The sequence below is a fragment of the Phalaenopsis equestris genome, unplaced genomic scaffold (genome assembly GCF_001263595.1).
Source record: "Phalaenopsis equestris unplaced genomic scaffold, ASM126359v1 Scaffold000002, whole genome shotgun sequence".
Taxonomy (NCBI): Eukaryota; Viridiplantae; Streptophyta; class Magnoliopsida; order Asparagales; family Orchidaceae; genus Phalaenopsis; species Phalaenopsis equestris.
The window spans coordinates 38,605,946-38,618,224 of NW_018164444.1; the positions used below are offsets into that span (position 1 = coordinate 38,605,946).

General features: G+C 32.6%; 1 protein-coding gene across 1 annotated transcript; it reads left to right on the forward strand.

Moving 5' to 3' along the window:
* Positions 1-2,845: 2,845 nt before the first annotated feature.
* On the forward strand, positions 2,846-8,144 carry LOC110025149 (quinone oxidoreductase-like protein 2 homolog; the record flags this gene model as incomplete). Its single annotated transcript, XM_020725483.1, is given in 5 exon segments — positions 2,846-3,280; positions 3,514-3,622; positions 5,637-5,728; positions 5,814-6,072; positions 8,001-8,144. Coding segments are annotated over 5 exon segments (945 nt in total), but the record flags the coding sequence as incomplete, so codon positions are not given.
* Positions 8,145-12,279: the final 4,135 nt, after the last annotated feature.

The following is a 12,279-nucleotide window of genomic DNA, read 5'->3' on the forward strand; positions in this document are numbered from 1 at the left end:
TCCTATGTTTCGAGAAACGACGCCAACTCCCGCTCTCCCAATCGCAAAAGGTCGCGATCCCGACATGCGATTTCGCGAAAACCGCTGCTCTTGCCTCCAAGATACCAAAACGACTCCGCCTTCCGTCTCCTTTAAGTTGCGAACATAAGAGAAGAAAATTTTTTAAGCCACAGTTGGTGTTCTTCTTCGGGCTTCCTCAGGATAGAATGAAAGAAAGTGCAAGTAGTTCCTTGCGGCAGAAGGAAGAAGAAAGAAGAGAAGAAAATAGTTCTCCCTTGGCTTCTTCTTGGTGGCTTGTGGCATAAGAGAAATTGGGTTTATTTTTTTCGTAAGTTTATCTTCTTCGGTGTATCTCAGTGTACAGTTTTTTCGGTGTATCTCGGTGTAGAGAGAGAAAAACAGAGAGAGAAGAAGTGATAGCAACGAAGTGAGAGATTCGTCTTGTAAGTCAAGGTGACCGACTGATGTAAATTCCTCAAGTAGTAAAATCTTCTACAACTCCGTGGACGTAGACAATTTGCCCAATTACGTAAATCTGTGTGTTTCGTTGTGTTGTTCTTTTCTGGTGTAAATTTTCTCGTTCTATTTTTCGCTTCGTCGATCGTTCTCCTGCTTGATTTGTATATATATACCACAACAACTGATATATCTATATATCTCGCACAACATTGTTTTCTTTCTATTTTCTTTCATGTAACACACAAATTTTTGATATTTGATTCACATTTAAAGAAAATTACACTGATTATTAGCACAAGCCAGACTATTATCTGCTTTGTATAATATTCGTTCGATGACCAGTCATGTTGAAATTATGCCTCAACAAAGGTAACACACAAATTCTTGATATTTTATTCACCTTTAAAGAAAATTACACTGATTATTAGCACAAGTCAGACTATTATCTGCTTTGTATAATATTCGTTCGATGACCAGTCATGTTCAAATTATGCCTCAACAAATTTCAAATAGTTCAAATGTATAAGAAAAAGTTTTATCTTAGTCAAGCCCATCTCTTCGATTTTCTATCGAATTTTGCATTAAGTCTCTGTCAAAATAATCTTAATTCAATATGTTCAAATCCAATATATGATGACATGAATAATTTACTCTTATGATATAACATTGTTTAAGCATTAAAAAAGGTTCACTCATGATCTTCGAAGTTGGATCTGAACTATTTTGTCTAATTCAACTTTGGCCTCTCAAATTTCTTAGAATGTTGTTAGAATAAACCTCAAATGAAAAGATATAAAACTAAGAATGAGGAATGCCTAAGATTTTAATTAGGCTATTGTCATTCAAAATAAGATTTTGATCCTATTTTTTTTTAAATAAATTTTTCTTAGATCAAATACTTTTAAATATGATCATATTTAAAAAGATATGTACATCTTATAATAATCACTATCATTTTAAGGCAATGCACAAAGAAAATGTGACTGACCATATTAGATGACTCATTGTCAAACACTTGTCAAAAGATTCAAGTGAAACAAGAATATCCAAGATAAGAATAAACCAACTAAACAAGGACCAATCGGTTCACCGACCCGAAAGCCACCTAAGAGCCATTCAATTAGAGAGACGATCAACTTGGATGACCAATCAACTCAGGAGCGGATCATTTAAAAGCCGAACTTATACGCTTAAACCGAATGACAAACTTGACCAAAGGTCGACTAAAGGAAATCAGCCTACCATAAAAATGTCGAGGGCATATTTTTCATTTTACAATTATTGTAGTACCCTATAAATAGCATGACAGCAGGATAGGTCGTTGGAATTTAATATTACAATACTTAATTCCTAAATCTCCCTCTTTACTCTTTCTTGTTTCCATCCTCATTTTTAGGTCATGAACAAATTAGGGTCCATTTGGCAAATAGTTAAATTTTCTAGTTTATAAGACAACTTTCATTAACCAAGTAAAAAACTTAAATCAAGCTAATGTAGAACATGCTAATAAAATTTCATTAAGGAAAAAAAAAATGTAGGTGTCCTTCCAAAGGATACCTTAATTGGCTGATGATAATGCATTGAAGTCATGTTCTCTTGGCGCTTGCTTTGTCTACTTGATTGTTGCAGGTAGGATGATGGGAAAAACTTCTATTATTTTAATTTTTTTATTGATCTTACCAAACACTTTTTCTTACATACTCAAAACAAACTTTAACTTTATATTGTATTAGTCGTTTTTTAAGAGAGGACATTAATAGAAAAATAATAACTTCCAACCCCTATATTCGAGTTTAGCTAGGGTCGGCTTAGAAAATTTCGATTCAAAATTTTAACTTCGTAGCCCGATTCATTTATTTCAATAAGATCTTGATTCGAACTAAAATTCAAATCAATTTTCAAACAATTAACTATTTTCGAGCTACATTAGTTAGATTGATAGCTCGAACATCACTAAGATTGTTAATATTCTGATTTAAAGCAAAGTTGGAGTCCGGTCGAAAAAGAATTCGATCAAACATTTTGGCTTGTAGCTCAGTAGATTTTTTTTATCCAATTTTGTTCCTAGCCTAAACTCAAATAAAATTTTTGAGTGATTAACATTCATCGAGCTAAGTTCATAAAATAGATGATATTATTATTTTAAATTTTATTTTTAATCTTAATTACATTTTTTTAAATAATGCTGAAATGTTAATTTTAATTTTTATAATATTAATTCTAAGAAAATAAAAAATAAAAATATATATTGAAATGATCTACAAGAGGAATTATTAGAATTCATTTTTAAAATAATCAAAACATATTTTAACAAATACATAAAAAATGAGAAAAAAACAAATATAAATAATCGGAATCATTTTTGCACTTTACACGTTGACGCTCTTTCAAACAATATATTAAGAAGATAAAAACCCCAAAGTCAAAAATCCGCAATCACCCGCCACACTTCCTCTTTCTGGATCGACTCACAGACTCTCATGGAAGCTCTGGTGTGCCAATCGATCGGCGACCCAACACTTCCCTTATGCGATTCATCACCGATTGTTCTGTCTCACTCTCACCCTGTACCCGAGCTCAACTCTCCCACTGCCGTGAGGGTTCGGATCTATGCTACGAGTCTTAATTTCGCCAATTACCTCCAGATATTGGGAAAGTACCAGGAGAAGCCCTCTCTTCCCTTCATCCCGGGATCGGACTACTCGGGCGTCGTGGAGTCCGTCGGAGAGAGCGTTACGAGATTCAGTGTTGGGGATAAGGTTTGCTCGATGGCGGCTCTTGGAAGCTTCGCTGAGTTGATCGTGGCTGATGAGAAAGAACTGTAAGATTTTGTGGAGATTTTCTTGGATCTGATATTAGGACTGTTTTTTGAACGGAAGGATTCTTTAGTTGGTCGATCATGCTGGGAAGCCTAACTCTGTTATTATTATTATTATTTTTTGGCGTTTCTAACTCAGACTTCAATTTAGTGTGGAACTAAAATCAGGGCATAATTCTATTGATTTGCTGGTCAAAATCTAGAACTGATTTTGATTTTTTTTTTCGATTAAAAAGATATTTAGTGCCTGATGGATGTGATCTAGTAGAGGCTGGAGCACTACCTGTTGCATTTGGGACTTCACATGTGGCTCTTGTCCATAGAGCGCAGTTAAAAGCTGGGCAGGTACTACTCTCTTTCAATTTTCCTTTTTTGTGCATGTCATTGAGCATCATCATCAATATTATTTTTATCCCAACTATTTTGGTTTGATGTTATTAAGCACAATCAAATTATTATTCTTATTATTTATATTTTGTTATTTAAAGTTTATGATAACTCCTAAAGCCTATATATGAAAACCTCTCTATTTCCACTCAAGAAAAAATTGTTCAAAACGTATACTTTGTACATTCATAACATGGGCTTAAATAGGGTATTACATTGTTTTACAAATGAACCCATAGACTTCTTCAATGTTCCCTTTTTACCAATAGAAGCCTAAATAATGAACCCATAGACTTATTCAATGTTCCCTTTTTACCAATAGAAGCCTAAATAAGGTTCAATTCTCAATATCCACATTTGAAAAAAGTGTTGTAGTCTTTTAGAGTTTTGTTATGCTCTGCAATAAAGTCTGCACACACGCACAAGCACAAAAAAAAAAAAAGTTTACATGCATAGCCCTTAATTCCTATGTTTTTACCTATCTAACACCTAAACTTTAATGTTTACACATATGCCAATTTACCTATGCTTGAAAGGAGTATTTCACCTTTTAGATTACAAAATAATAATATTTTTTTGTTGTGATATGAAAGACTTGGTGGCATAAATGTAAAAGATAGAGTTTAGATTTTAGATATGTAAATACATAAGAATTGGGTAGCATGTATGGTAAAAGCCTCTAAAAAAATTTGAGTCCACTTTTTTTGGAGGCCCAAACAAAGTGAGAAAGTGTCTTTTGGAAATTTTTTATCAATCCATCTAATTAATCAATAGAGTGACATAAGTTTTTATGTATTTTTGGTGGAGTATAGCATTTTTCATCTTTAATTGGCCGGGAGTTGTTTTATATTCACATGTCTATTTTATATTATTGAGGAAAACTGCATACTTTTCTTGTTGATCTTTTGATAATCAGAATATTGCAACAAGGCAAGTAAGTTTACCAGTTGTTTTGAAATAAAATTTGTGTAATTGGTATGTATATGTGTGATTTTTGAACTATAACCTCATGATTTTGTTTGAACCGACTGCTGCTTCTCATATTAGGTAAAATATATGTTTGGAATCTTTCCTCATTTCATGCTATCGGCGATACCTTGGTTACGAGAAGAGAACATTAGTACATTTGTTCCTTGAATATACTCATAATTGTGTAAAGAGCTTTATCTTGAATTATCAGCATCTAAAGGGAGTGTGGATTATGAGATTACAAACATTTATTAGTGCATTGATGCTTGCAAGTATTAAAATTTACATTTGATCTCAGATTTTCTGGTCAGATTATAAAAAAAATCAACTCTCTGGGATTTCTTCGTAAATTCAGCAGGTTAGATATTCATAATGAAGGGCTATTCCAATTGGTTCATATTGTAGAATTATATTACTTAAAAACCTTATGCATTGAGATAAAACACAGTTATGGGTTAAAATTTAGCTCTTAAAGCGCCAAATAACCTAACTACCATTGCTTTTGCTGTAACAGAGTGCTCGAATCGTTGTTTTGGGAGCGCCAAAGAGAGCTATAGTTTAATCTAGGAGAAACAAAACTTACACCATACATAGATATGGCATGGAAAATATAAATTTAAAGCATGGAGGTACAAAGAATTATACTATTTGAATATGGAGGGGTACAAACTGAGAAGAGCTATAAAATAGATTAAATTATGTTCCACAAACTAAAAAAAGAGATGTGGAAAAGATCTCTTCAAATTAGAGCAACCGTTCTTGAAAGAAAGGCTTGAACTTTGAAAACTTGTCTTTAAAGTGACCTCACATAAATTTGCAATACTTCGACTCGCATAAATGTCTTCCAAGTTGTGGCTCATGTAAACTCCGATCACTAGTTGGGTCAATTTGTTAGAAAATAAATTTTAGAATATTGTTTTGTTTTGATTATGCTATATCATTCATGTTACGCGTTGTGCATTTCTGTAATTTCTGTTTCTCACAAAGATTGCATAAATTTCAGGTATTGCTTGTTCTTGGTGCTGCTGGTGGTGTTGGGCTTTCAGCAGTACAGATTGGGAAGGTTTGTGGTGCTGTGGTCATTGCTGTTGCTAGGTATGCTGAGTTATTGTATTTTTTTTTTTAAATTTTTAGTAATGACAAGGGGAATGAGCAATATGAGAACCATTATAACTTCAAGGGGGAGCGAAAAAGTGAAGTTGTTGCAGTTTATGGGGGTGGATCATGTTGTCGACATCACCAATGAAAATTTAATAGAAACCGTGCGACAGTTTTTAAAGACTCGAGGGCTTAGAGGAGTTGATGTTCTTTATGATCCAGTTGGAGGCAAACTTACGAAGGAAAGCATGAAGCTTCTAAGCTGGGGAGCGCAAATCCTGGTTATCGGATTTGCTAGTGGTGAAGTACCAGTTATACCCGCAAACATCGCTCTTGTTAAGGTGGTCTAGCCCAACTTGATTGCACCAAAAATGTCATTTTATCTCTTGAACAACATATTAGATTCAATTTATGTCCGCATATTTAGTTTCATTATAATATATTCAAGGGAAATTTTCATGCATACCACACAATATCTAACACAAAGTTTTATTTTTATACGTATAACACTTTGGTGTCATAAACCTATGCATGAAAATGTGTATTTTACTTTAAAAATATTAATGATGATGATATTTTTTATGTAATGTTAAAGATTTGAGTGGTATGGATGTAAACATGAATGTTTAGTTGTTAGATATGTAAATACATGAGAATTGTGTGGTGTATATGTAAACGTCCCTATATTCAATTTACTGTAAGAATTTCTTATTATGACTAACTTGTAAAATCTTATGGCCATTTGTTGTGCTATTACAGAAATCTTCTTTCTCAAGTCCTCATGTTCCATTGGTGCTGTTAGCATACGACATTAAGTAGGAAATCGTTATATAAGGAGAGAATATAGTTTGGAAAAAAAATATACATCTATCGCCCTGAAATATAATTTTTCCTTTTTTATTTTCTTTCTAATGTATACAACATTTGCAATTATAAATATGTATTAACCAAAACAAAATCAATGGGATATTGTTCTTAGCTTTCTCAAACACGTCAAGAAGGCTCTAAGAAAAGGGCTGTATGTTCGGACTTAGCGCTAATATTGCAACATTGTTGATGCCAATTTTTGATGAATTTACTGCTGACAGAAAGTCATCTTTTGGAATTATATTTTTATAGGAGGTAATCAAGTTACTTGGAAGAGTAAGAATCAAACAAATGCTCTATATCCTGCATTGCATAATTTTAGATTATGACAAAATGTGATTAACTAATCGATGGGTACCCACATAAGATTTAAATATTATAGGAATTAGTTGGGGCTCTTGTGCGTGGCTATAACCTGCATTGCAAAGAGGTTATTTCATTTATTAGCTTTCTCATTAAATGTTTTCCTCCTAGTTTTTGTTTATACCCTATTACAGTTTTCTCCACTGGGTTATTGTGATGCTTTGTATCTTCTAGTCTAGCTAGGGTAACAGTCTTCCTTTTTCAGCGGGCTCCTTAAGCAATTATTAAAGTTAATTTATGAGAAGAGCCTACCAAGGATTCATATTGGATGTATTGAAACCTATTATTTTTAATTTTTACAAATTTTATTTAGTTATTTTATATTCTTTGAAGTTTATGAAGAGGACCATGAGTCATGTTAAATTCATTGAACATGAAATAGTGAAATGCAATATCTAGTTTTATTGGCCCTTGCATGAGTGATTGTTACTTGTGTTTTTTGAGTATTTACATGTATGGACAACTGCATCCAATGGTAGGCACCATGTACTGGCTTGAGGCTTTATTCTTGTGGGGTGATTTTTATCCTTATTCTTGTATCTTAAATTATTTATTTGCTGGTTTTACATTTTGATTAAAAAATTTTCATGTTAATTATAATATTTTTTGAAGCAGGAACTTAGTTTTTTACCGAAATTTCATATTTGTCAATATTTTTTTTTATAAAATCTCAGATTTTGAAGATTATTAAATTGTCTTTAGGAATGAATAAAATATGTTTCATGTCTTTACATTAAAAGCAATAATTTTTTCCCAAATTTTTTGCGTTTGTAATTTATGAATTGCGGATATTTCTATGTTTTATCTTGCATCTCATCCTAGATTGGATCAGAAACAATGGAACTGACAATGCAACAACTTTGCTTTAGCATTAAGATCTTTCTCTGGATCATCAGTATTATCTGCGCTTTTTACATTAAATAATTAACAGTTCTTGTTTTGCCGTCCAGCAACGTTACAATGTGTTAAAAAGAAAATTTTGTGATGTTATTCTTCAAAATATCCTTACATTTTATGAATATTTGATGTTGATTATCAGAACTGGACTGTTCATGGACTTTACTGGGGTAGCCATAGAATACATCAGCCCAAAATTCTTGAAGACTCTCTGAAGGAGCTGCTTTCTTGGCTATCAAAGGGTTTGATTAAGATTCAAATTTCTCATTCCTACAGTCTATCAGAGGTAATTTATCTTTTGCTGAAATTAATTCAAACAAATAAAAAATCCCTAGTCGTTTATAACTATTACAAAGAAGTCAAACTCTTGCAAATAATTTATAGAAAATGTATGAGAATTTCTCACCATTAGTCATATCCCAATCATATGGGATTACTTTTTATGAATCATCTGTTTTTATTTATTTCCGTTAAGTATAATATGAGATGCTAAAATTATAAAGCTACTTTTCTAAAAAAAGTTGGGTCAGGATGAGATTTAAAATTTTTTTATATTATAGTCATTTCAACATAAGTTTAAGAATTTTGAAGTATAATATATTTTTTTTGCATAATTTTTATTTATAATGTCTTTTATCTGCTCTTTTAGTCATGTTGTGAAAAGTGCTCCCCTTTTTAAATCGAAGTATTGTAGTTTTGATATCAAGTTTTGTGCTATAGTTTGAAACTTTTTGTCAGATACAAGCCAATTTTCTTTACTAATAAAAGATGCATGAATGTTAATGCGAAGAAATTTATGTGTTACTCTATTTTCTTATCCAAAAATAAGTTTCTGTCCTCGATAGAGACTTTTTCTTGCTTTACAAATTTTAATGAAAAGAGATCATGATCATGAAGGTGCTTTTTGAGGCATTCCTCAAAAAATTTATGAGGACACATTGTCCTCATACGATTAATGAAATTTGACTTTATATGCCCTATCACAGCAGAAATTGGAGAATTATACTTACTATTTATTTATTTGAAAAATATATTTGAAAGTTTTTTGCAAACCAAAATACTCCTGGTTTCTTACTGCTGGCTACTTTTTTAAGTTTATCATGACCAAAATTGATATGAACGTGATTCAAACTACTTTGATCAAGATTGAGACCATATACTAGAATTTTTTTAGTTCTATTCGAACATTATTTGTATCATATTCAAAGCTATGTTCTGATTCAAAGATAGGTTTGTGTAGAACAAGATTCAAATAAGGCATAATACCATAACTATAACATATCATAATGAGAAGCATTACCTTGAGTGAAAACAATTGCAGTGTTCTTCTAATAATAACGAGTACAATTACAATAAATATAACATAAAAAGATAAAAGTATTGATACAACTAAATATAATCACAATATTTGCAGCAAAGCAAAGTTGGACTGCTTATCATGTCTCAGATGAGTGTTTCATTACTTATTACTGATGAAACCAATAATTTTTCATTCATTATAGTACTTAAGATATCTCATTGTATCCCTATAAATTCCCCATATTTGACCACATTTATTTCTATTGAGATTTGGATAAGACCAGCCTACCTTTATTGATAAGAGGAGGGGTATTTAAACCTAATTACAATAGGCATAATAATGAAAAACAATAAAAACAGAATAAAATAAAAGGAAAAAAAATAAAATAAAATAAAACGAAGGAGGAAAAATATAATCAGTAAATAAAATAAAAAATATAAGTAATAACGGCATAGCGATAGTGGTTATAATTAAAGAAAGATCATTAGTCCTATCATTCTTTTATAATTCACGTGATTATGGGCAGCAATTAATCACCCATGTAATTGTTGTGAAGTTATAAGACATATTCCCCTCTGAGTGTTTTCGTGATAGGCTTATCTCTAATCATGAACTTTAAGCCTTCTCTAAAAGGAAGGTGCCAACATAATCTGATCACAATGTTCCTTGACAACCCACACACGATTGTGTCCGCTATTGAGTTGACACCACACACCCATGTAGTCCCAAGGACTCATTAATCCTTCTTTTAGATGATATTCTAATTCCTTTGTTTAAAGGATCTCAATCTATGAATCTTGTGTTGAATGAACCTAAACTATAAAATAAGCGCAGAACATTCTTAATCAAGAGTGTTCTTAAGTATTAATGACATGGTCCGTTATAATCTAACACTCCCCCTCAAATTGAAGCATAGCTGCTAGTTATGTTCAACTTGGATTTTAAGTCATCGAACAAAGAGTGTGGCAGGTTCTTGGTGAAGATGTCCTCTAATTGACCACTGGAGGGCACATATGGAACACAAATTTCCTCGGACTCAATCTTTATCATAATGAAATGTTTGTCAATCTCCTCATGTTTGGTACGATCATATTGGACCGGGTTGTGAAATACTAATGACGACCTTATTATCACAGAATAATTGCAGCGGGACTGAGGTTGACATATGAGCATGATGTGTAACCAGAGAGCTTCACAGATTTCTATGGATCTAGATCAGAATTTAGCTTCAGCGCTGTTTTGGGCGATCACAGACTGTGTTTTTCCGCATGATAAGATTGCCCCATACAAATGAGTAATACCCCCGATATGGAACGTCGATCATGAACTGATCCGGCTCAACCGACGTCTGTATAAACAACAATTGACCGAGAGGTGTGGCGGGAAAAGAACAAACGTGAGCCCAGTGTACCTTTTAAATAGTGGAGAATCCGGTGGACAACTTGAAGGTGGTGCTTGTATAGGTCATGCATGAATTGACTTAGAACTTGGAGGTGGTGCTCGTGGCATATGTCGAGGCGAGTATGAGTCATGTAGATGAATTTTCCCACAAGGCGCTTGTAATGAGTTTTGGTGACAAGTACGACATTAGGAATGTCAGATAATTTTTAATCGAGATCCATAGGAACAACAACAAGTTTGCACATAAGAAGATTATTCTCTGTCAGGAGATCAATCACATATTTACGCTGAGATAAGCAAATTCCCTGAGAGGACAGGGCCACTTCTATGCCTAAGAAGTACCGGAGAGATCCCAAATTTTTCATCTCGAATGACGAAGTAAGAATGTTTTTTAAGGACTTCAATGTTGGGAGATCGTTACCTGTAAGAACAATATCCTCAACATAGACAATAAGGATACCTAGCCATTGGAGGAGCACCAGAAGATGAGACTAAGATATGATTGAGCCTGAATAAAACTATGGCCCACGATCACTTTTGTGAACTTGTCAAATCAGGCCCTTGGGGACTACTTTAGCCTATAAAAGAACTTTCGTAGTTTGCACACTTGGCCTTTGGAGGCAATTGAATCAAAACTCAGAGCGAGGGTCATGTATATTTCGGCCAGATCACCATTCAAGAATGCATTCTTGACATCTAGTTGGAATATTCATATTCACCGCAAGTGACAATATGACCCGAATAGTGTTTAACTTACTTACAGGAGCAAATGTTTCGTCATAGTCAACTTCATATGTCTGTGAGTATTCTTTGACCACCAATCTTACCTTGTTGCGATCAAAGGATCCGTCAAAGTTGAACTTGGTGCTAAAAATTCATTGGCTCCTAATAGATTTCTTACCTCGAGGAAGGTCCACGACGTCCCACGTATGGTTGGATCAACAAGAGCAACCTCACGACCATTGTTAGTTAGTAGGTTATGAGTAGGAATTTTGAATTGAGTTAAAGATGGAGGAGTTTAGGAAGGTGTGGAGCAATAGGAAAGAAAATAAAACATAATAAAGTAAATACATATTCATGAAATAAAATTAAATAATAAGTAATAATGGCATAGGCCGTTATAATCTAATAATATCACTATAAAGTGTCCAAATTTTTGGTTAATAGCTCCATAAAGGAACTTTTCAAGACCATCTCGATTCTAACAATTTCATCAAGTAATAATTGGTATTTTTAATTTGTAGTAATGAGTTTAATTTATATTGTTGAAAATTAATGGAGTAATCAAAATTATTTTAAAATTTTGGCTAACAAAATTATATAATTAATAGACTCACATTTGCGTTGATATTTAACAGCCCTTCCAAATACTGATTTTTAAAAAATTTAGTAATGACATGTTGAACACAATGATATCATTAACCCTAAATTGTGTGTAATAATTTTCTCCATCACTCTTTCAGCTCTAGATGTGGCCAAATCTCTATACAAATATAATTAGAGCAGACATTTGCATAATAACAGCAAGATAATTTAAATGAGTTAATTTCAAAAGAGATGGCGAGTATAATATATTAATTTTTAATCACATTTATGCTCTATTTGAGTAATATTTGAACAATCTTGAACACTTTTTAAACATTGATTTAATTTTGTTTGGTTTTTGCTTAAACTTTTCTCAAACCTTGATCGAACTGTCCAGTCTTGTTTGAACTTTTTT